This window comes from Alosa sapidissima, chromosome 15 (assembly GCF_018492685.1).
Source record: "Alosa sapidissima isolate fAloSap1 chromosome 15, fAloSap1.pri, whole genome shotgun sequence".
Lineage (NCBI taxonomy): Eukaryota > Metazoa > Chordata > Actinopteri > Clupeiformes > Clupeidae > Alosa > Alosa sapidissima.
Window position 1 is genome coordinate 11464617 of NC_055971.1, and position 22233 is coordinate 11486849.

The following is a 22233-nucleotide window of genomic DNA, read 5'->3' on the forward strand; positions in this document are numbered from 1 at the left end:
GAGAGAGAGAGAGAGAGAGAGAGAGAGAGAGAGAGAGAGTGTGTGGGGGGGGGGGGTCCGAGGGCAGACCGACCAACCATTTTTCTTAGATTTCTCCCTCACCCTGAACCACAATCTTAACACGACACGTGTATGTGTCATAACAGTGGTCATACCCCAATCTACATAGAGAGTGGTCATACCCCAATCTACACACAGACATAAGTCAGAAAGCCATAGTGGGAGTGGACACGTGACATGAATTTCCTATCCATAGATTCTGATCCAAAGATTCAAGACAAAGCAAACATTCACACCAACATCAACAAAGCATCACTTTCATCCTCACATGAGACTTTGTGCTACTATACGAATAGGATATAATACACACACAACATTTGGTTCCAGCATCCCCTTTGGAAAGATTGCTGCAGTTAGGCCTATCAGCTCCACTAATGGACATGACTTATTTATTGAACTTTCTGCTAAGCATGATTATTTCATGTAGACTGGGAACCATTATCTTGCATTAAGATAGAAAGGACAAATGAGTCAAAAACATTCTAACTCTACAGCAGAGAGACACTTCACAAAGCAGCACTACAGGGTCAGCCAGTCACTGTGCTGAGTGCAACAGAGGTTCTGAACAGACACAATTTCATAGGATGTAGGCTACTACCGAATACTGTATTGGGCTACTAGCAGTGACGTGGACAATTTGAATCCTTCTGTGTGTGAAAAGAGTGTAGAGTGGTGTGTGGAGTGCTTCGCTGGCAGAAGTCTTTTTGAAAAACAGGAACAGAAAGAACCTGGCTGTGTTGACTGAGCTTCCAGACACCAATTTGTCTATATTCTCTCAGCACAAGGGCAAAACCAAGAAAAAAAGAACTTCACTGATGGACCTTGTAGGTGGACACAATATTTGCTCAGAAATGATAAGCATACGTATGCACATGCGCGCGCGCTCACACACACACGAGGTAGTCCTGCCCAAGGAAGAAACCGGCTTCTATATGAAAGGTAATGTGAGCTGTAAAACAGTCGGACACACAAGGAAAGGCGTCCTGAAGATGATTCCCTGTGGTCTGAAATAATGACTTAATAAAGGCACAGGTTGTCCATGATGTTGCCTAGAGGGGAACACTTTGGAGAGGAGAATCAAGTGTACTAGCTTTTCAAACTCGATCTTCAATACAAACAAAATACAAACTTAAATATGATTATGTGAACATTCGTTATTTGTGTGAAGGCTGTCTAGATACAGCTCTCCTCTCATCTGCATTTTTAGCGAATGATAGGCTATTCCGCAGTACAGCTCATTCGTCAGCAGTTTTACTACACAAAATCCACTTCTTCGACTTCCCCTGAGGGTTGAATTCTGATTATTTTCCCTTTTGGGAAGGGGCGGGGGTTGGAGCAAATATCTAACACTAATCCTAAATCCGTAGCTGTACAGATGCTGAGTTACACAACCAGGCAGGGATGGACTGCGCTGGATCGAGCCATACAACTGTCAAAATCATGTAATGCCAAATTACGTTAACTAGCTAACTGCAAGGACAGTCAGTGAGCTCGCTCACAACAGCAGTGGAAAGTCATCACTGTCTTTCAAATGAGAGGAGTCGAGTTAACGCCGTGCGTCAATAATAAACAAGGTGTAAACGGTAAACAAGTGTAGGATTACGCGCCATTGTGAACTGCCCTCACAGGGTCGTGGCGTATTGCACACCATTAACAGAGCTCATCGTTTAGCTTATGATCAATCAACAAGTTGTCACGGGCTTTGCCTCGGAGCTAAACTGGGTCTGGAGCACCAGAACTAGGTATCGATAGCGGTGTTCAGGCTAACTGTCAACTTGCCGGTTGTTTGGATTGTCTCGTTGTCACTTGCAGCTTCACGCTAGCTAACGTTACACTTCTAATGAGGATGTAATATGCGAAATCTTGAGTGCTCTGGCAAGCTATTCATAGGACACCGCGATAAATGCCTTCTTACTTTCAAATCTGACAAAGTTCTAACATTACTAGGTTTAGGGTTCTGACGTTAGACTACGTGTAATAAGTCATATTTCACAGCAGACTCTGATAACGTTAAGTATTTTGATGAACTTGGGTAACTGCGAATGTCTGACACTGAAAAGGGCCCGTATATGCAGCTAGCCATAGCTAGCTGGCCTAACCAGGTCTGAATCAGGGGCGTCTAACAACTAGCCAATGTGCACTGGGTGGGTATCTTTCTCGATATGATAACGTTAACTATCCTACTAGCTCGGCTAACGTTATCTAGCGTGTGCCAGTCAACGGTAACATTACTGTTCCCAGCGACCGATGACATTTAGTATCACATAATCTATTAAATAATTCAAACCAGCTCATTTCTTAGCTACATTTATATGGTGTTAACCACAACAGCACAATACTATACAGTCGCAGCCTGTTAGCACTGCCGGGTAGCGCTTATGTCTGCGCGCTATTACCGCTAAATGCCTGGCTACATAACTTAGCTGTAAATGTGGCTAGCCAGCTAGCTACCCAACCCCCCACCCACCGGTCAAAATGCAGACAATAATGTCGGCTTGTGTTGTAGGCAGGTCTACAAACTCTTTATGTGAAATGTTTTTTTAAACCACCACTCATATTGAAGTTATTAACATGCATTTGTCCCCAGGATAAAAACATGTCACTTGCTAATAAAACAGACCTGCAGTGCAAACAAGGAAAGTGTTACTTACAGAATACCGGAGCAAGAGGTACAAACGAAGGACCCCACCGTCATGTTGGCATAGGTTGGGCCGCGTTGGTCGCAGTCAAAGCACTTTCTATTGGGAGGCAAACTAGTCATTTCTCGGAGCATCTTCAGGTGTTTCTCCTCTTGTTTTCGCTTCGCACTCGCAGCCATGGTTGGGGCCGGGATAGTTAAGGATCAAGGGAAGGGGAAAGACAAACCGGCGAAGGACCTGAAACACCCAGAGACAACGTAGGCTGCTTGCTGCGGCTTAATGGATAGCTACCAACTCACGGTCTAGCGTAGCCACACAGAGGAGGGCGGCTGAATGAAGAGACGGACCGGAATTCACAACGACCCCACGTTTCCACGAACAAGGAGTCGGAACGTCGTAGCCAAGAGGAGCATGCAACGCCCGTGAGTTAGCGCCACCCAGCAAACCAAAACTGTCTTGCAATTCGCTGTTTGCATGACCTAATTCACACACAGCGGGTTACACTCGCCCTGGAATATTTGTTTTTTTCTTTTTGACATACCACTAGGCAGATGGTGTTGAATAGCATTAGACAATACCGTACAAAAGAAACTTAGTTATGTCTTGCATGGAGTTCAGAAAAAGAGAAGATATTTGTGCTTTGACATATCCCGGTCAACTCCATATCAATCTGTAGTTGAAGCCTTGATATATCGCAGGAACCTAGGAATTATTACAATAATTGACTGTCGCTTCGCAGGTCAACTTTCGGCAAGCCAGTGGCATGCCACTCTGAACCAGGGAGGCGCAGACTGACTGGAGTGATAAGATTCGTTTATACGGTGACGATGAAAAGAGAAGACGCAGAAGTGGCGTCTCGTCCTCATTTTTTTATTCGCGTTTAGACGAGCATTCTCAGGGGGGAATCTTTGTTTATATGAAGACGCAAGAGTATGTGATATTCGATTGGATATGCATTCCAGACCGCTGGGTGGTGGAGGGATAGAACCCCGATACGTCACTCGCAGACATTCTAATTTGACAGATGGTTTAGCCGTTTAGACGGAGACGCAACCCGGGTCGTCTTCAAAACTCTACACTTTGGAAGGAGTCTTCAGATTTTTGCGTCTTCAAGCCCCGATGGCGGGGTCGCCTTGTAAACGAAAGGCCCTTATGATAAAATATTTTGTCGTCTCCCTTCGCAATCGTTCTCATATAAACGGCCCCTGAGTACCGGTAGTCATGCTGTTTTGCCAACCACAGTGGTGTTACCTGCACAGTCTACTCTTAAATGTGGACGAGTCAACATTTGTAGTCTTTGCTACTATATGCCTAAATGTATGAAGGTATTGCAACTTGATGACTATCAATATCATTAATTTCCTTAATCACTTTTACAGTTGGGCCCCAGGTAGCCTATGAACAGAGTAAATCATAATAGAAGAACACTTAGCTTATACTGCATGTACTGCATGTGCTGAGTACACAGGCTTGGGCTTTTGTGTGTATATTTGAAAAAGCTTTGTCAATATAGCAACTGACCTGTGGAAACAGGATAAATGTGGTTGTAGATCAATGACATACATGGGAACTGCAATGTGGACTAAAACAGGTCAGGTAAGGGGTGTAAAATGCATTATTTGCCAGTTTCTTGCCAAGTGGCTGCTCTCTGGTATACAGTTGCAATACAGTTCATCTAACCACACTGTTTTAAAATTATAAACAAGTTTATGTACAAAAAATCTTTATAAACAGCCAGTTTGCACTCAAAGTTACTGCTGGAATTCTGGTTAGGCAAATCAGGCTCGCCCACTGTTAATGAGGGCTTGATGACTTCCTGACAAAGCCTGGGCACAGCAGTCACACAGACAAGACGCAAGCACTGCATTTCCTGTTTGTGGCTGTGCCACTTCCTGTTTTCTTAACAGGCACATCTTCACCAGTCTCAGTGTAAGCTTGTAAACAGAGAAGGAAACACACACACACACGCGCATGCGCCCACACACATACACACAATTAATAATAAAGACTGAAGCTAGTCTGTTTCCACCAGAGGCAATGTAAGCCAGCTCATTTGAAATGACACAATAGAAGACATATGCAACCACCCCCTCCCCAATCTCTAAAGCATCAACCGTTGATCATTTTCTTAATAATTTACTCACTCTGAGCATGCCGAAACTACCCTCTTCATGCAGATAAATGAGAATAAAGCACTACCACCACCATCTCCTTTTCTGAAATAACTATTTTATTATTCATGAATATTTTGCATGAGTATTAATAATACATTTGCAATGACAGACAAAAAAAATAGACAAAACAAGGACATCCAATGAAATGCCTCTGATTTACAGCTCAATGTCTCTGTCCTGTTTTGAGGTGTGTGAGTGGTTGTTTCTCACCGTGTTCTCTGCTGAGTACTAGATCTTTGTTCAGCCTGTTCAAACTTTTTTGTCTAACCGATCAAGAAAATACCAGTTCTTGTTGGTTTCTTTTTTTGAGAAATAGGCTGAAAGTCCTCTGGCGAATGACAAGAGCGTTGACTGTTTGTGAGAACGTGTGAGCTCCCTTTTAACCGCTGCTGAGTGCTTGCGTGTTGCTTTGGGACGCGTGCAGTTGCGGGGCTGGGCTGAAATCCAAGGGCCGGCGGTTCTCTGTGTATCCGTAGAGCTTCCTGAGACCCACACGGGCGGCCTCCTCCTCGGCAGCTAACAGTGTTTCACCAGGACCCTCCGCCAGGAGTTTCTTATCACTTATCACACAGACAGACAGATGCAGCAGGCCACAAATGTCACACACACACACAAATGTTAATAATCTCTCAATAAAAATATATATTTATAACCTATCACATATCTCAACCTAATACAAAAATGCAAATAATAACCAATAACAAGAATGCTGATGATGACTAATGATATTTTTATGTGTAGATAATAAGGGCAGTGTGAACGGTGGTAGAGTAATGTTAGTGTCTGGACATACCAGTAGAGGCCCACAAAGAAGAGTGGCAGGACAGTGCTGGCCCCAGCCGAGCGAAGGAGACGAGGCTCGGGAAGGGGCAGCCCTCGGCGGGTGCACTCCTCCACCAGTAGGCCCATGGGGTTCACCACTGACCACAGGTCAAACAGATCCTTACCAATCAGCTGCGTGGTCAGGAAATCCTGCGGGCAAACAGATGAACCAACAATGAAGCAGACTAAACATACTCCAGTTCCTCTCTAGTAGTCACATACTGTTTGTTTTAGAGCATTGTTTTGTAATCTTAAAAAATCTAATTTGTACACATACAAAGTTGAATCCACTCAATGAGACTAATCTGGTATAACAATATGTTGTCTGCATCTACAAGATCAAACAAATCTTTAATAACAATAGAAGCCTGAGAGGTGATCTCTAAAAGCCAGCATCTTAAGGGACAGACAGGGTCTTGAGCAGGTTTGTGAATTCTGACAGGCAGCGCCCAGTTCCCACCCTGAGGAAGAGTCCGGTTCTCTGTGGCCCACTGCTCTCCTCCAGCGCAGCCACCACCGCGCAGAATGTTCCATACAGAACATCGTCAGGCACCGGCACCTCGGCACTCATCGTCAGGTCCTCCACACCCAGGTTTCGTGCCACGTGGCACACCACCTCGGGCGTCATCAGGTGGTCCACCAGGGCGGATGCTCCCTCGGCGGGCAGGCTGGGGAAGCTGGCACGGCACCAGTCCGACAGGAAGTCCCGTGTGAGGGCAACGCCTCTGGTGCGGAGCTCCTTGTTGTCCTTCAGGGCTAGCACGGCCATCTCAGGCTCCAGGCCCAAGGCGCTACGTCGCTCCTGCTCCACGCGTACGTAGCACGGGTTCACGAAGGCCGCCTTCAGCCTCTCCATCTGGAAGTTTTCCTGCAAACGGGCGCCGAACGCCTCCACCTCTGCATGGAAATCCCAGTTTGGCTTCTCTGAGCTGGGGGGGTGGGTGACGAGAGATGAAGGTGGAGATAATAAGGGGACATGTGAGTGACATCATGGACAGGTCTATGTGAATCATCCACAATCAGTGAAATCCACAGAACCAGTGTGTTTCACTGGCGCATACAATTTGTATAATCCTTGAAGATGCAATACCCACAGTACAGTACGGTTTTGCAACAGGCTGCTGATATGTTGAAAAGCCAATAAAACTATAGACCCCTCCATTACATGCTACTGAAACACTATACCGATTGTCTAGGTATTGCTTGTTTATAACCGTCTTTCTGCAGTAGGAGCCACACATTTTGTTTCTCATGTACAGAGCCAGGACTGTGTATAAGATCACAGAATGAAGAACACAACCAAAGGTGGCACTTTTGTCTAACCATGGCCAGACAGAGTATGCATCCGGGGGGGGGGGGGGGGGATTACCGTTATCTAATAACCCAATCAGTCTTGGTCTGCATCCTTTTACAAACCTTGCGAGTACATCCTATGAAAAGAGACTAGTCAGGGCTTAACGGATTACTGGCACTAACATCAACACGGAATCTAATGAATGAGGGCACCACGGATGTTAAGAGACCGGACTGATCACAACGTTACGTATGTAACTAGTTCCCATGCAAATGTAGCGTTACTCCAAGTCACTACCAAATAAAATAGACAAAGGTTAGATGGATAGATGTTGTGTGCACGCAGTGCCCAACAACATAAATACATGCCCTTATCTACAAGACACTAGACCTAGGGGTCAGCCACAGTTGCACTTGATGTTGTCTAGCGTTGGCTAAGGGCATGCTAGCTGGATGGTAAACTAACCGTCGCTTCGGTGGCGGGGGGTCCCTCGAGCTTAAGCTTGGCTTCCATTATACGTGTGTAAGCCTTCATCCAACGCTTCTTTTGTCGGGTCTGTGTGACAAGAACGGAACGGCAGACATGCTGATAGTGAAGTCCGAGCGTTAGCACGCCACGGGATGCAAGGAGTCCTGACGCCATGACAGCTGTCCAAAGAGCTGTGCATCGCTGATAACCTTCCCCTGAACACCCCTATTTGGTTCCGGGCTGTTTAAAAACGGACCCAACATGAGGCAACGTTGCAAAAATAAAGTGAAGTCCGAGGAAGGGCCATAAGGACTTGAAACGTTACTGTAAATAAATAAATAAAAAAACTCACTGTTCTTTGATCTGTAACATTTTTGATCCTGCACCAAAATTACATGTATGTGCATGATTACATGTTTCTCGTTCAACGTTGCAAAATAAGACTCAAATTTTAAGACTCAAACATTTAATCAATTTGTTTATGTGATATAATATTATTGACCGCAAAAAAATGACACAATGAACATTTTATTGACCTTGTATGAAGATGACACACAAATAAAATGACAGGATGATCAGAATGGTCTTATAAATTAACACAGGGGAAACTGATTAGAAATTAATTTAAATGTTTGATTGCAGAATGCTACAGAAATACACGTGTTGCATAATGAGGATGCTGTACAATGCTATACTTTAAATATGCATTCACAATATCAGTCCTATTATTTTATAATACACCAACAGCTTGCTTCCATGTGCGTCCTAGAAATGATAAATACAACCAGATCTCTCAGAGAGCTGAGAGGAAGTATATACAGGTCACTCAAGCTTGCATCTTTTTGTGCTAACAGCAGGATGGTCTTAAAAACATACAAAACCGAGGAACAAAGGAAAAAACAATTGAAGTCATATAAAAATAATAATACATTTACAAGTTCCATATGTATAACAAAATAAAACGAGAAAGAATCCAAAATGAATACAAGTATCCCTTTACCCAAACACACACTGTTCCCCTACCAAGGCTTTCCAGCTATAGCCTATGAGAGAGAGAGAGAGAGACAGAGAGAGAGAGAGCGAAAGAGCAATATTTGGCAAACAGTTTTTGACACACAGAACACAGGCATTGCATGGCTTAGCTTTCTCCTCCAGCTCTAAGCTCCCTCAACAGGGACAGGGTCAGTGGCCAATAGGGGCGGCTTTGGAGTGAAGTGGCATTAACGACGGAACCACACCCAGGTGTTGATGAGCCAGAACGCTACGGTGATGGAGTACATGATCTTCTCACGCTTCACCCGCTCCTTGTTCTCGTCCTCCAGCAGTTGTAGCCTGCGATTCAGCTTGATGATCTGCAGAAGGCAGCACTGAGCTGTTAGGAAAATCACCCATACAGCCCTAATTCCCCCTAGGAACTAACAATGACATCCTGTATAGACTTTTCAGTGTTCATCATGTTAGGTGCAAATGTATCCACCTTCAGCCATAAATCAAAACATGTCATTTGGTTGTTTTTTATAACCAATACAATCAGTGAACAATTTCTAAATCAAAACATGTCATTTGGTTATTTTCTATAAAAACAATAAAATCAGTGAACAATATCTATATCCACTGAGTTATTTTCATCCTTGTCTGAGCTAAGGTATGTACCTGTCGCCGGAGCGTTGTTGCATCAACTACAGCCATGTCGTCGGGTCCTCCTTCCAATGTTGTGTCCATTGTGGTGAGAGTACACCTAATAGAAAAGCCAACACACACAATGAAATAATTAAACACATTCAGTAATAATATATTACCTACAAGCGCACACACGCCACATTATCAGAAGGTACTAACTGCACACACTCCTCCTGAAGACCGAATAACAGGTTGAGTATTGGAATCAGAGCTTATCATTTTTACATTCCTAAGCAGTTTGTGTCTTGATGTGTCCTTATGTTCAGTCAGAATTGTGGTTGTATAAAAGAATTCAACTAAGTTAGCCATTTCTCTGCTATGTGTTCTTCCACATATGAGATGACATAAAGAGAGATGTTTTTATTTCATTCTGTTCCTGCACTGTCCCTGACTATATCTGTGTTTGACTGTGTGTTTAGAGATAAGGGGGAATATTATGGTTTTGCAGTGTTTCTCTGTTCTGCAATGAGTGTATCCCCTGCACCAGTAGCTATTTGGTCTGGATTGCCAGGGTGGCACTAATCAGGTTCTGATTCAGTGTGGTCCACGTAAGATGGGATGACCAACACCATCCCCCCGTCAACCTGGAAGGATACTTAGATCCTGACTATTCCCTAAAAAACTATTAAACTGTGTTCCTGATTTATCCTACCATTGCCTGACTGGGACTTCATTCATCTGTGGTATCAAAATTACCATCAAAGGCCACAAAACACACACATTGCTTCTCGTATTATTGAATGGAAAGGAGAGGCAGTACCAGGGGGACAGGCTAAGAGAGAGACAGGGTGGTGTAGAGAGGGAGTGGAGACAGAGGAGTTACCTGGAGTCAGGCCCAGGATTTGAAGAGGAAGAGGAAGAGCCTCCTCTCAGCACAGGTTTGCTGGAGAGCGAGGAGGAGAGGGACAACAGTGAAATCAGATCACACACACAGGAAAAAATGAAAAATGAAAATTAACCCTGCACTCACTGAACCCCGTACTAGGCCTACAAAGAATCTTAAGGCTAAGGGCTAGTCCACACGTACGAAACCAATCTTTTTTTCCTCCGTCTTCCCTGAAACTGCATCAAGAATATTTGCGTCCAAACGGATCCATCTCAACACGACTCAACACGTTACTTCATACCCCAGGCCTATAGGTGGCACTGTTTCTTTACAGAAATTGACCAAAGTTTGTGCTTTACAAACAGACAGAATAAGCTATGACAAAATGGCTAGTGCAAGGAAACCAGAATTGTTTGTGTGGACTGATGGTGAACTGTCAACTGTAGTCAACTGTAAAACTAATAAACTTTATTTTACGGTTTGTGAAGGGTGCAGTCCCGTCCTTTATATGGCTAACGCAGGTAGGCCTACTAATCACCTTTACTTTCTTTGGTTGTAGTCCGTGATTCACATTAGTTTTGGCTATCACTAAACGCAAGGCTTACCCAAGTTCTAGGCTATTCTGTCGCCACATTTAATATTGCTATAAAACCTTCGTTAGTAACAATACGTTTGCCTGCATCAAATCAAATTGTGCATTTGCAATCAGTGTTCTACCATCGGCTTAACGTTCTAAGCGTCTTTGTATGCTTATATCTGATTTCACTCGACTGTGAATGCATGTATATATGTTGTAAGACATGTAAAATAAATGAATGACACTGGCACTACGCACAAATTAATGTAGCCTGAACTTACACCGCACTTTCCTAATAACTTAAGTTCTCTCGCGTCACTGACAGTAGCTAGAATGCATTAAAAAAAAACGGGAAAAACAGTGTTCAGTCCACCAAGTCATAAGCTATCGGCGCTGCGCAGCACCAGTTGTGATATTTATCTTACGGAGTGTAATCGTAGGTAATGTCATGTATGAAAACTAGTACTGTTAGGCAATACTATAAGTGCAAGTCCAGGGCAGCTGAGGTGACATCATCGATACGCAAGCAGGATGTGCGGTTTCGCTGTCTAAACGAATTCAAACGGGCTACGGTTTCAGATTTCTCCACTCTGGGACCAGGTTTCAGAAAAGTGCGGTTTCGGGCAGTGCGTTTACAGGATTCGTTTGGATGCTCGGCCAAGACGAAGCAAAACCTCTGCGTTTAACCTAAAAAGCGTCTCCGTGTGGACGGGCCCTAAGAGTAGCTCCTAACCTGCCGTTTTAGTAAAAACTTCTACAAATAATGGGTTTGTTAAGAGATTAAGATTAAGAGTTAGCCTTAACTTCTGACTCACAAATGACCTTAACACAGTAGTTTCTAATATGCCACGTTGCAATGTTTTGAAATGCACATACAGAATCACAGATCCCTATCGTGGGGGAATAGCTGTGTATATTGTAAGGATAAGGCCACAGAACTACGCAAACGTGTCATCATACAGAATCATTTTGAAAACGTTTTAAAAATACACTGTCAATAAGTTGCATATTCCATTACCATATCATTTGTGGCTGTGATATTTATTTAATGATCTGATTTTCATCTTTTGAGGTAGGCCATTTAGCGCATGCCTACCCACCAGGACAAACCTGCCAACTTGTCATCAACCAATCACAGAAATTAAGATTGTGCCTAAGAATTGACGTCAGCCATAGCAATAGAACTTTTCCCTTAGCTTAGGATTGGTTTTGTTCCCCTTTTACTAAAAGTTGGTCTCGGCAGCTTTGTGAATAGGTTGTAAGAGGAAACTTTTAGTTGAACACTTTGTAGTCCAACTTTGGAGTACTCTTAGTGGTAAGATGCAATACTTTGTGAATATGACCACTGAATTTTGTGCCAAAATATCTACATTATTTTAGTCACTTTAGACACAGATTCCATCAAGCAGTAAAACAGCCATGACTAGCAGCAGTGGGGGAAGGAGGGTTACACGTAAAGGAAGCGAGGTAAGAAAAAGTGAGCAACAAGAAAAGAAAAAGCCAAGCCATGGTTCAGGAATAGCAGCATGTCAGGTATGAATGACAATGACAGTTTACAAATAAATAAATAACCAAATAAAGCCACAAACAAACAAAGTAAGGCCACAAGAGAGGGCCAAGCACCTGTGGACTGACACCACATCACGTAAAAGAGAAATGGGACACTGACACGTGGATGCCAACATCTGACTGTGAACAATCGCAAACTCAAAACCTCTGCCCCATACACACTTACACATGGCCAACGCAGCCTGGATCTCTCAAACAAAATGTACACACACAATAAACCAAACCAAAACCGAAAACAATAATCACAACAACGACAACAAAACCAAACCATAACCAAAATGACCAAAGAGTTCGTAGATGGGTAGGACTGCACAGGAGCCGAAGCATTTAGAGGATATTACTGAGGTGGCAGGGGGGTAACAGGTGTATTTTCTTTGGCGTGGGTGTTGATGGGCGCGTGGGGTCACCTGCGTTGGTTCTCGTCCAGGACCTCCAGGACGTGCTGGTAGGCCCGGCGCGTGCTGCTCTGCAGGAAGGAGAGCAGGCCGCCGGGGGAGCTCAGCCACTCGCCCTCCTCCACGGGGGCACCAAGGGGCACCACGGCTCGCACGGGGGCCGGGAGAGACGGGGTCACACTGCACATGAGTGCGCACACACACACACACACACACAGGCACGCGCATCCGACGCCCCACACACAACCACCAGGGAAGCACCGGAGAGAGGGCAGGGAGTAGGCAAAAGGGGGGAGGGCAGAGAGAGAGAGAGAGAGAGAGAGAGAGAGAGAAAGGGGAGAGAACACGTGAGAACAATGGCAAGAAGCACAGAAATTAGCTTACAGGGGGTAAGAACAGATAAACTGAGTGTGAGAGAATGACATGTAAAGGCAGATGGAGATAAATAAATAAATGAAATAAATGAAAGAAAGAAGGAGAGGCATTCCATCACACCGCAGATGGAGACAGCAGTTAGAAACTGACATGGGCAGAGAGAGAGAGAGAGAGAAACAGAGAGAAAGGGGAGAGAACACGTGAGAACAATGGCAAGAAGCACAGAAATTAGCTTACAGGGGGTAAGAACAGATAAACTGAGTGTGAGAGAATGACATGTAAAGGCAGATGGAGAGAAATAAATAAATGAAATAAATGAAAGAAAGAAGGAGAGGCATTCCATCACACCGGAGATGGAGACAGCAGTTAGAAACTGACAGGGCCACCTCTCTCTTTCTAACACACACACACACACACACACACACACACACACACACACACACACACAGAAATGATTCTACTGGCCATGAGCTTCACAACAGGGAAGAGCTCCATATCAAGCATATCAAGGACCCAATGCAACCAGTTTTACAGTGTGTCCAATTCCTCTCATTTAACATTGATGTGATGCTGACAGCTCCTATGGGTGATTTAGTAGCACCCATTTGATTATCCTTAGCATCCTAAGGAGATACATTCTGACACTGACGTAGATGCCAGGGATAATCAGAACCTTTACAATAAAAGTGTACAGGTTGTGGTCCAACTGTTTACCACATCCTTGGAGTGCTCTCTAGAGAAACAAATGTCTAAGATCACACAAGAACGAACAAAACTCCCACAACAACCACAATCGATGCAACAAACACAAAAAAAGTGAGTAGGAAAAAAAAAAACAATAACAAAAAAAAAAAAGAGTTTCACCAGCTATCATGAATCTCAGATCTATGGATTAACCAAGGAACATGGACCTGTGCCAACAACACAGCAGTATAAGAAAAGTAAAACATGACAACCACAACAACAAAAGACAAAGCAAAATAAGCCCAGAAGCACCAGCCCTCAAGCACCAACAGCCAGCATGCCATGCTACTGCAACAGAGATGCTCCACCATCACACACATCCATCAGCACACTTTCACACTGAACATGCCCATGACTTCTGTCAACAACAACAACAGCAACAACAATGAGGACCTGGTGAGACGGAGTGATTGTAAAGGATAGAGGGGTGAGACGGAGTGATTGTAAAGGATGGAGGGATGTTCAGTTTGGCCTTGTGGGTGAGCTGGGGTGGAGGGGGAGGGACTCAGAAGCCTGCAGTGCGCCGTGTCTTATGTAATAACTGTAAAAGCACAGGCTTGGCTGAAGGGTCTGGAGAGGAGCGTGTGAGTCGCTAACGTTACATCACGGGGGAGAGCGGAGAGAAGCGACGACGCAGGACTCTGTGACAGGGAGAGAGTCCAAGAGGGGGGTGGGGTGAGGCTCGCATCCAGATACAGTAGGAGTGCACTGCTGGTGCAGCACAGAGGAGCTGGAGGGGTTGTAGTACCTTTCCATGACCAGCAGGGGAGAGCACTCTCAATGCTTAAACAGTGCCATCCTGACATATAAACTGGTTTACGGTCTATCTTCATTGAAGAACTACATAGTAATTTACCTGGTTAATGGGGAAAATTAATAATATAATCTCTATTGGGTGCCACACCCCAGAGGAGGACAGTCAGAACATGCTGTGTTCATTTAATTGATAAGCAAGTGAAACTTGACTTGCTACTAATGTCTGGGCAACTAGATTATCTGATCAGCTTTTGGCAATCATGGTTCACACACTACACGAAGTCATTGTCTGGTGATACAGAAAGTCTTATTGGCTTGCGACTCTCTGTCAGTTTTCTATTGTTCTTAAAGTCGCTCTGAAAGTGATCCCCAACCTCATCATTATCATTGTAGTATTCAGTGTGGATGTTGTCATTCACATCAGCTATAGAGCGATACTCAAAACTGTTGTTTTTGCCATTTTTGTTAGAGTTGTTGAGTTATGACTTTGTTTGGACAACAAGGGAAGAGGATATTGAGATCTGTAAAGTTCATCTAGCAGGCCTACAGGCAGGCTACAGTCACAGGATAGTCACAACACAAGCAGCAGAGAAGCAACACGTGGGCCTGACGGCATGCAGCAACTGAACTCGCATTCTTCTGACTGGACACATGCGCATGCACGCACACACATACACACAAACACATAAACAGCATCGGGATGACAGAGAAAGGAGAATAAATGAGAGGGGCTTGGTGATTCCATTTTGAAACCCCTCTCATATGGTCTGGTCGCACGTGTGTGTGTGTGTGTGTGTGTGTGTGTGTGTGTGTGTGTGTGTGTAGGATATATGTAGCAACATGACATGACAGTTATGTGTGCATGCGTGGAAAAGAATGTGTGTGTGTGTGTGTGTGTGTGTCTGTGTCCTGAAGTAACTTACATGGAGTCATTGAGTGGCAGCTGGCCGTTTTGGCGTGTGGCAGTGTTCTCGCTGGCGGAGCGCTCTCTGCGTAGACGGCCATGTGACCGCACCTGAGGGCAACACACAGAACCATTACCGCACGGTGGTCAGTGCAGGCAACAATCCCACCATGCTGTATTCAACCCTTCTTTGAGGCCATAATTAAAGCAATTTTGTGCAACAACTTGCAAGCCACTTTTTTCCATATTTTTGAGTGTTTTAGCTTTTAATAGACAGGACAGTGAAGAGTGGACAAGAGCTGAGGGTAAGAGAGAGATGGGGAATGGGTTTGGAAAATGACCTCAGGCCAGATTCGAACTCGGGTAAGTGGTGCTGGATGCCGACACTACCGCTTTACTACACTTTTGAAAAAAAAAAAATATGTAAAAGATGGCACTGTAAAAATGTATGAAAAGCCTTGCAGCGACATTGCCAACATTGGGGCCAAAAGTTTGCAGTTACAAAGTTGGCAAGCTTTTATCACTGCCAGCTGGATATGTTAGCCAGGTATTTGCATGTTTTTAGATGCCAACAGAGGTAGCTCACCAGACCAAAAGTCTATAAAGCTGTTGGCGGTGAGGCTACTGGCGGTGAGAGGCTTAAAATGGAAGATGCCAGTAATTCTTCGCCTTTAGATAACCCAAGAAAACAACCACCCAAACATTAGTGTCTCTGGACACAAAAACATTGTACAAGTCAGTGCATGGTCCAATTCAAAACCACAAACAGTCTTATGTAATTCTCAAATAGACGTGGATTCAGTGTAAGCGATTTCTATAGGTCATGTAATAAAGGTCCTCTTGAACATTGAAGGTACAGTCCCCTTACCTCTTCAGTGGGCTGGCTGGGTGCACTGGACCTCTCCATCTCGAGGAAGTCCAGGGGCCGTTCGTTGAGGGTGAGGACCCTCGGGGGCGTCTTCAGGGCCACCCCCTCCAGTGGAGTGGACTGGATAAGGTCCAGGTCTCGAGGTCTGGGGAACTGGGAATCGTCACCGTCGCCTGAGCGTCAGAGAGAGTGGGGGGGAAACACTGAGACCGGGAAATACAGCACCTTCAGCTTAACCTTAATGCACCTCTGTTGTGGCACTGAAAATGTGTCAGTCATTCTTTTTCTCCATTGACCAATGAGGACAATATGCAACCTCAACTGCCACAGATGCATTGGTCATATGATCCACAGAAATGCAGTTTCCCTTTAATGGACTTTCATCTAGGCCTACTTTTCTAACCGTTTTAGTTTCACTTTAATTGACTTACAGTCGCCTGCTAATCTCTTCACATTAGAGCATTCATTAACAGCCATGGTCTCTTCCTTACACACTACTCTCAACACAGACCACACACCTGCCACCACGATCCTCTCGGGCACATGCATCATGACGCTGTGGGGTGCATCGAAGAACCCCTTTTCCTGGTCGTCAGTGGAGTATTTCAGCATCTCAGGGACCCGCATTTGCTGGCTGATGCCCTCCGTGTATTCTAGATCGTAGTGAATGCGATTGATCTCGGCCATCTCGGCGGTGGGCGAGGGGAATGCGGCGCCATTCATCTCACTGGAGGAACGGGAGAGAGCCATAGCGCGGTCTTTCAAATCCTATTGTATAATCATAAAAGTCAGAATAACAAAGGTCGCATTAGTTGAGTGCAAGTGTAAGGTTGCTCACTTTAACGTGTTCACTTACATGAACTATCGCCAAACTAAAATAGTCCTAACGATAATTAACGTTAACTTAACTAACTGTTAATGTTACTTGAGTAGTTATGTTAATGTTACTTGATTGCTCTTGACAGGAAACACCTGACTGTATAATTCAATCGCCTAACGTTACTTCTACCTAGACTACTGAACACGATGTGTGTGTGATGGTTATTGAACGAGTAAACATTGACCACAAATGGGTCTGAATAATCACCTGTCATCCAAAAATAAATAAATATGAAGAAGATCTATACTTGAAACAGTTCCACTGAGTTCAGTGAAGCAGTCCATGCTAACATTAGCATTCAGCTAACTGTCCTTGCTAACCTTAATTGCGTTAGCTTGCTAGTCATCCACCAGAGTAGAAGACTAATAGCAGGGAGCGTGCTAACTGTCTATGTTGCTAACCTATCTGTCAGTTGAACAGCATCATCAGTGACGATTATGTAACATGAATATACAAGGAAAACATAACCGTTGTAGACTGCCAGTTTTGACAAACAAACACTGACAACGTCAGTCATCCAGTGACAGTTCATGTTAGCAACCTAGCTAATGTTATCTTGCTTGTTCAACTGATCAATTTCCGAGAGACAGCCACCCATTTCTAACGTCATGGAACATAAGCAGAACAGCCTTACCCTTCAAACTGTCAACCGCAATACCGAATGGGTCACAGATGGATACGAGATTGAAGTTAGTAGTTCAAAAGACAAACTACATCACAGACAAACAGCCATCCCCCCCGGACCGTTGAGACGCGCGACAGTCAAAATCCCCCCACACACAGAACAGCAGCAGCACCAGACACAACCAGCCGCAGCAAAGCAAGACCAAGAGATGACGTAGTACCAAACAGGAAGTATGATAACTTTTGTTTGATTGTTTCGTTGCTTCTCCATGGTCCATATTGCCATCTAGCGGAAACAATACTAACATTTTTAGTAGCGTTGTAAATTCAGGTATGTACGTACAATTAAGTTTACTTTAGAGTCATTTGAGGCAGGCTCACATCCAACCCAGGCAATCATTTGCCATAAACGTATAAGGACTACAGGGTCAGGGACGTAGGTCTACCTGAAGCCTAGGCTACCTACCCCTACACAGGGCAATTCCACGGAAAATTGACTTTTTGTCACATCCATAACGCCAGTGAAATGCCTTGGCATTTGAATGATGTGAATGATAACATTCCTTTTTTGTGAATTTTTGTACATTCTTCAGCCAAAAATAGCAAATGCTCAAATGTCATGTTATCATTCACATCATACCATACCATCACATTTTATTGGCGTTATGGATGTTACAAAAAAGCGTAATTTTCCATGGAATTGCCCCACAATAGGCTATACTGTACGAAGCCGTGGAAATAGATTACAGTTGAACAGTACATAGAAAACAATTGTTGAAAGGCTGCTGATGAGTTACTGTCAGACCCAAGTATTTGTGACACCAGTTTTGTAATTTTGCCATCACGAAATGTAGGCTACATCACCACCTTACTATCCAATCAAGATGTGCTTTAATTCAAGGGGTAAACAAAAATACAGCATTAACCATTTATTAATTACAGACATTTTTGAGGCTCAAAAGCAATTTGACAATAGGCTGTATCTTACATAACTATAACTATAATGATTATATTTAATACCAGGAGGAAAATCCTTTGCAATCATTGACTGCCTGAAGTCTGGAAATCACAGACATCACCAAGCAATGTTATTCCACATATATCTTTTTGCCTTGTGAAACTCTTGGGTGGAGTCCGAGTGTACACATCAGAATTCATACTGCTACTTCTATCAGCAGTCATATTGTCAACCACTGGCAGCCATACATGTCTATGCCACAACACTACTATTTTTATCATATTCAGCAAACATCTCCTCACAATCCACTAGCTGCCCATCCCGTGAGTACACTGTAAATAAACTGTAAATTACTCCAAAAACAGAAAACAAACAAAGTTGGCGCAGGCCTTCCCTCAAACAACAACAAAACTAGATGACCGCCGCCCAGTCCAGCACATTTTTTTCGACAAAAATATGTCACTTTTGTCAAATTGTGTTAATTTCCTACTTTGTTCCTTTTTTGTGTGTTTGTAATTGAGTGTGTGCACAGTGTGTGGTTGTTTTTGTGTGCTTCTGTGTGTGTGTTTTGAGTGTGTGTGCCTGCATGTAAGTTAGGTTTTTTTTTGTGTGTGTTTTTGTGTGTGTGTGTGTATTGTGTGTGTGTGTGTGTGTGTGTGTGTGTGTGTAGGTGTGTGTGTGTGTGTGTGTGTGTGTGTGTGTGTGTGTGTGTGTGTGTAGATGTAGATGTGTTTGTATGTGTGGGTGCATGTGTGTGAGGGTGTGTGTGTGTTAATGTGTTTGTGTGCGTGTTTGTGCGTGTCGTGTGTGTGCATGCATGTGTGTGTGTGCATGTGTAGTGTGCTATTCATCAACTACTTTACCAATAACCTAGCCCATCTGTTACAATAATGCATACAGAACTTCTTTCTCTCTCTCTCTCTCTCTCTCTCTCTCTCTCTCTCTCTCTCTCTATATATATATATATATATATATATATATATATATATCATATATATACTTTTATATAAATATATATATATATATATATATAACAGGAGTATAAAGGGGTGCTTCACAGGAGAGGCAGAATCTCACTAAGCACCACCAATGTGTAGCACCCATCTGAGTGATGCACAACAGCCATTATGTGCCAGAATGTTCACCACACACTAGTTTCAGGTGGAGAGTGAAGGAGAGAATGAACCAATTACACACTGGGAGGATGATTACAAGGCCAAATTGAATAAACCAGGTAGCCAGCAAATCAGGAAACCACCTACTCTTTGCGATAAGTGCCATGGGATCTTTAACAACCATGGTGAGTCAGGGCCTCAATTAACATTAACATTCATGCAAAGGAAAACATCTCCTGCAGTAGCCTACTGTGTCCCTGTCACTACAATAGGGCATTGGCATTGATATTTTTTTGAGTGCCACCTACTGGCCAGCCACCAACACCACTTCCAGCAGGAACCTACTAGCTTCAGTAATTCAGCAAAGTCAGGGTATCTGCTGGTCTTGCTGCTGGCTAAAAACAAAAGGTGAAAGACATATATGATTCTAACTGTCTCACTGAATTGCATTATGCACACTCAATTCTCACTGGTATCTGCTAGACAACAAGTACCAAAACATGATTAGTTCATAGATTTCACATGTAAAATACATTTTATACAATCCCATCTTGCCTGTTCATAATTCTGAGAAATTATTGAATTGTGTGCATGCGTGTACGTGTTTATGTTTATGTTTATGTGTGTGTGTGTGTGTGTGTGTGTGTGTGTGTGTGTGTGCGCGAGTGTGTGTGCGTGCATGCGCCTGTGTGTGCGCCTGTGTGTGTGCATGTGCATGCATGTGTACATATGTCTACTGTGTGAGTATGTGTCATATGATTACTGTGAATAGATGTGTGTGTGTGTATCTGTTTATGCACATGTGCACTGGGTTAACATGGCCCCTGGAGGAACACATACGCAAAATATTGGTCATCCTAGGCCCTACGGTTCTCAAGATATTCACAGAAAACTGTTGGTGTACAGTCACTAAATGTATACATAAATTAATTTATTGTATGGCCCCCCATGAACAGAATTCCAAAAAACTTGGCGTGCATTCAGAGGGTGTCATAATGATCCTACACTTCCAGTTTCATGCAGTTTTGATCATGTCAGGTCAGAGATATACCTGCGATTACAACATCTCATTTTTGCTTTTTCATTTTTAACTAGGTGGCGCTATACATGAAATGAGTGGTTATGGGATGGGTTGACATGGCCTCTTAAGACCAACATGCAAAAAAAAGGTGGTCCTCCTAGGCCCTACAATTCTCGAGATATTCACAGAAAACTGTATCTGCCCTACCCGCCTTATATTCACCCCCCTTGGATATTTCCAATTTTACTGCTTTTAAAAATGGAATCTTGATCAATTTAATTTAGCCTTTTTTAAACAATCATTTACACTAATTCCCCACTTTAATGACAAAGTGAAAGCAGATTATTTTTTTAGGCACTGTATGATGGGTTGTTTCGTGGTTATTGTGGTCAAAATGACAGTGAGGGTCATGATGTCCATCCTCAGCAAAAAAAAAAGAAAGAAACAAATGTCTTAAACATGGGCATACTGTATATATTCAAAGATTTTGAAATGTAAAAGACTGGGTGGGCACATGCCACCTTTAATTGCTTCAATGGGCACCACTGCTTGCATGACGTGCAGCACAAGGAGGGCTCTTCCATGAATTTGACTGGCATCACTGTTGAATGGAAGTCGGAACACACATGATTCTTGAGATGGATAATTATGAATCATATATGTACTCGTTCCACAATTACCCTATATGCTATACCTAAGGCTGTGCATTGCTTTCTGTCTCATGTCATTTGCCCAGTAAAGGTTTTCATTTTTTAACTTGAGGGCGCGCGCGCGCGCGTGTGTGTGTGATGGGGGACGCTGCTACCGGAACGAGCTTTGCATTAACGTGTCCACTATGGTAGACCACTCTAGCGGCTGCTTGATGGAAGATATGTGGCGTGAACGTGGCTGGATGTGAATGAAGGGGATTCCACTGCTTCTGCAGATCTAATGCAGATTATAGCAGTTAACTACTTTTGTTCATGTGAGGACTTAACGTGGTCGCGCATCATAGGCTAAACATCCAAGCTCACCAAGAGATGCACTAGTTATATGAAACGTATTAAACCTGCGAAGTGCAGACTTAGAACAGGCTGGAAGGCAAGCAAGAGTGTGGATGTAGTTTATGTTCCGTGGATACGCGTATCGGCGTTTGAAGTCGGGTTTTAAACTACACAATGACACTTGGATTTTTAATCTGGTCGCTGATCGTTTCGTTGGGAACAACAGACACCGAAACTTCAGTGGATCTCCAGCCAGACATGTAAGTCAAACTGTTTCCACCGGCATTTTTGGATACAGCCTATGTCGATTGATTCAGTCGTAGTTTGCAAAGCCTTGGATGTGATTCATAGGTAAAGCATTTATTTCAATAATATAATGTACGTTCACTTCAGTATACTGTATGTGCGGAAACAATTAAGAAGTGTGGACCTGTTGAATTCAGGAGCCTGTCTCACCGTTGTTCAATTAGCCTACGATTTTGATTTAGTATTGCCTAGTAC

The 22233-nt window shown here is 43.6% G+C and overlaps 4 protein-coding genes across 11 annotated transcripts in view; 1 reads left to right on the plus strand and 3 right to left on the minus strand.

Annotated features, from left to right (window-relative positions):
- agfg1a (ArfGAP with FG repeats 1a) overlaps nt 1-3463 on the minus strand; it is a 41122-nt gene extending 37659 nt beyond the window's left edge. Inside the window, exon 1 of one of the 4 annotated variants that reach the window (XM_042064289.1) lies at nt 2712-3463. In XM_042064289.1, coding sequence (XP_041920223.1) covers nt 2712-2878 — 167 coding nt within the window. In that variant the 5' untranslated portion in view covers nt 2879-3463. The remainder of the gene's footprint in view (nt 1-2711) is intronic. The other 3 variants (XM_042064290.1, XM_042064291.1, XM_042064292.1) reach the window with 3 other exon arrangements.
- A 1445-nt stretch (nt 3464-4908) lies between these two features.
- Nucleotides 4909-7677, minus strand: mrpl44 (mitochondrial ribosomal protein L44). Its single transcript, XM_042064297.1, is given in 5 exon segments — nt 4909-5433; nt 5667-5845; nt 6156-6624; nt 7455-7474; nt 7476-7677. Coding segments are annotated over 5 exon segments (1005 nt in total). The 5' UTR covers nt 7632-7677; the 3' UTR covers nt 4909-5252.
- A 292-nt stretch (nt 7678-7969) lies between these two features.
- mffa (mitochondrial fission factor a) lies at nt 7970-17852 on the minus strand. Of its 5 annotated transcripts, none has more exons than XM_042064299.1 (8): nt 17666-17852; nt 16670-16878; nt 16152-16324; nt 15303-15394; nt 12517-12684; nt 9961-10020; nt 9111-9195; nt 7970-8809 (listed from the first exon to the last, which is right to left on the minus strand). In XM_042064299.1, exons 2-8 carry the CDS (start codon nt 16872-16874, stop codon nt 8678-8680), a joined length of 915 nt encoding a protein of 304 aa, XP_041920233.1. In that variant the 5' UTR covers nt 16875-16878; nt 17666-17852; the 3' UTR covers nt 7970-8677. The 5 variants fall into 5 exon arrangements, with proteins under 5 accessions (XP_041920233.1, XP_041920232.1, XP_041920235.1 ...); XM_042064298.1 differs by having other exon boundaries at nt 16670-16919; XM_042064301.1 differs by lacking the exon at nt 12517-12684 and having other exon boundaries at nt 16670-16919.
- A 3780-nt stretch (nt 17853-21632) lies between these two features.
- The window catches only part of megf6 (multiple EGF like domains 6), an 86775-nt gene continuing 86174 nt past the window's right edge, over nt 21633-22233 (plus strand). The window contains 1 exon segment of the mRNA XM_042064288.1: nt 21633-21992. Within this exon segment, the coding sequence (XP_041920222.1) occupies nt 21907-21992 (86 nt within the window). The 5' untranslated portion in view covers nt 21633-21906.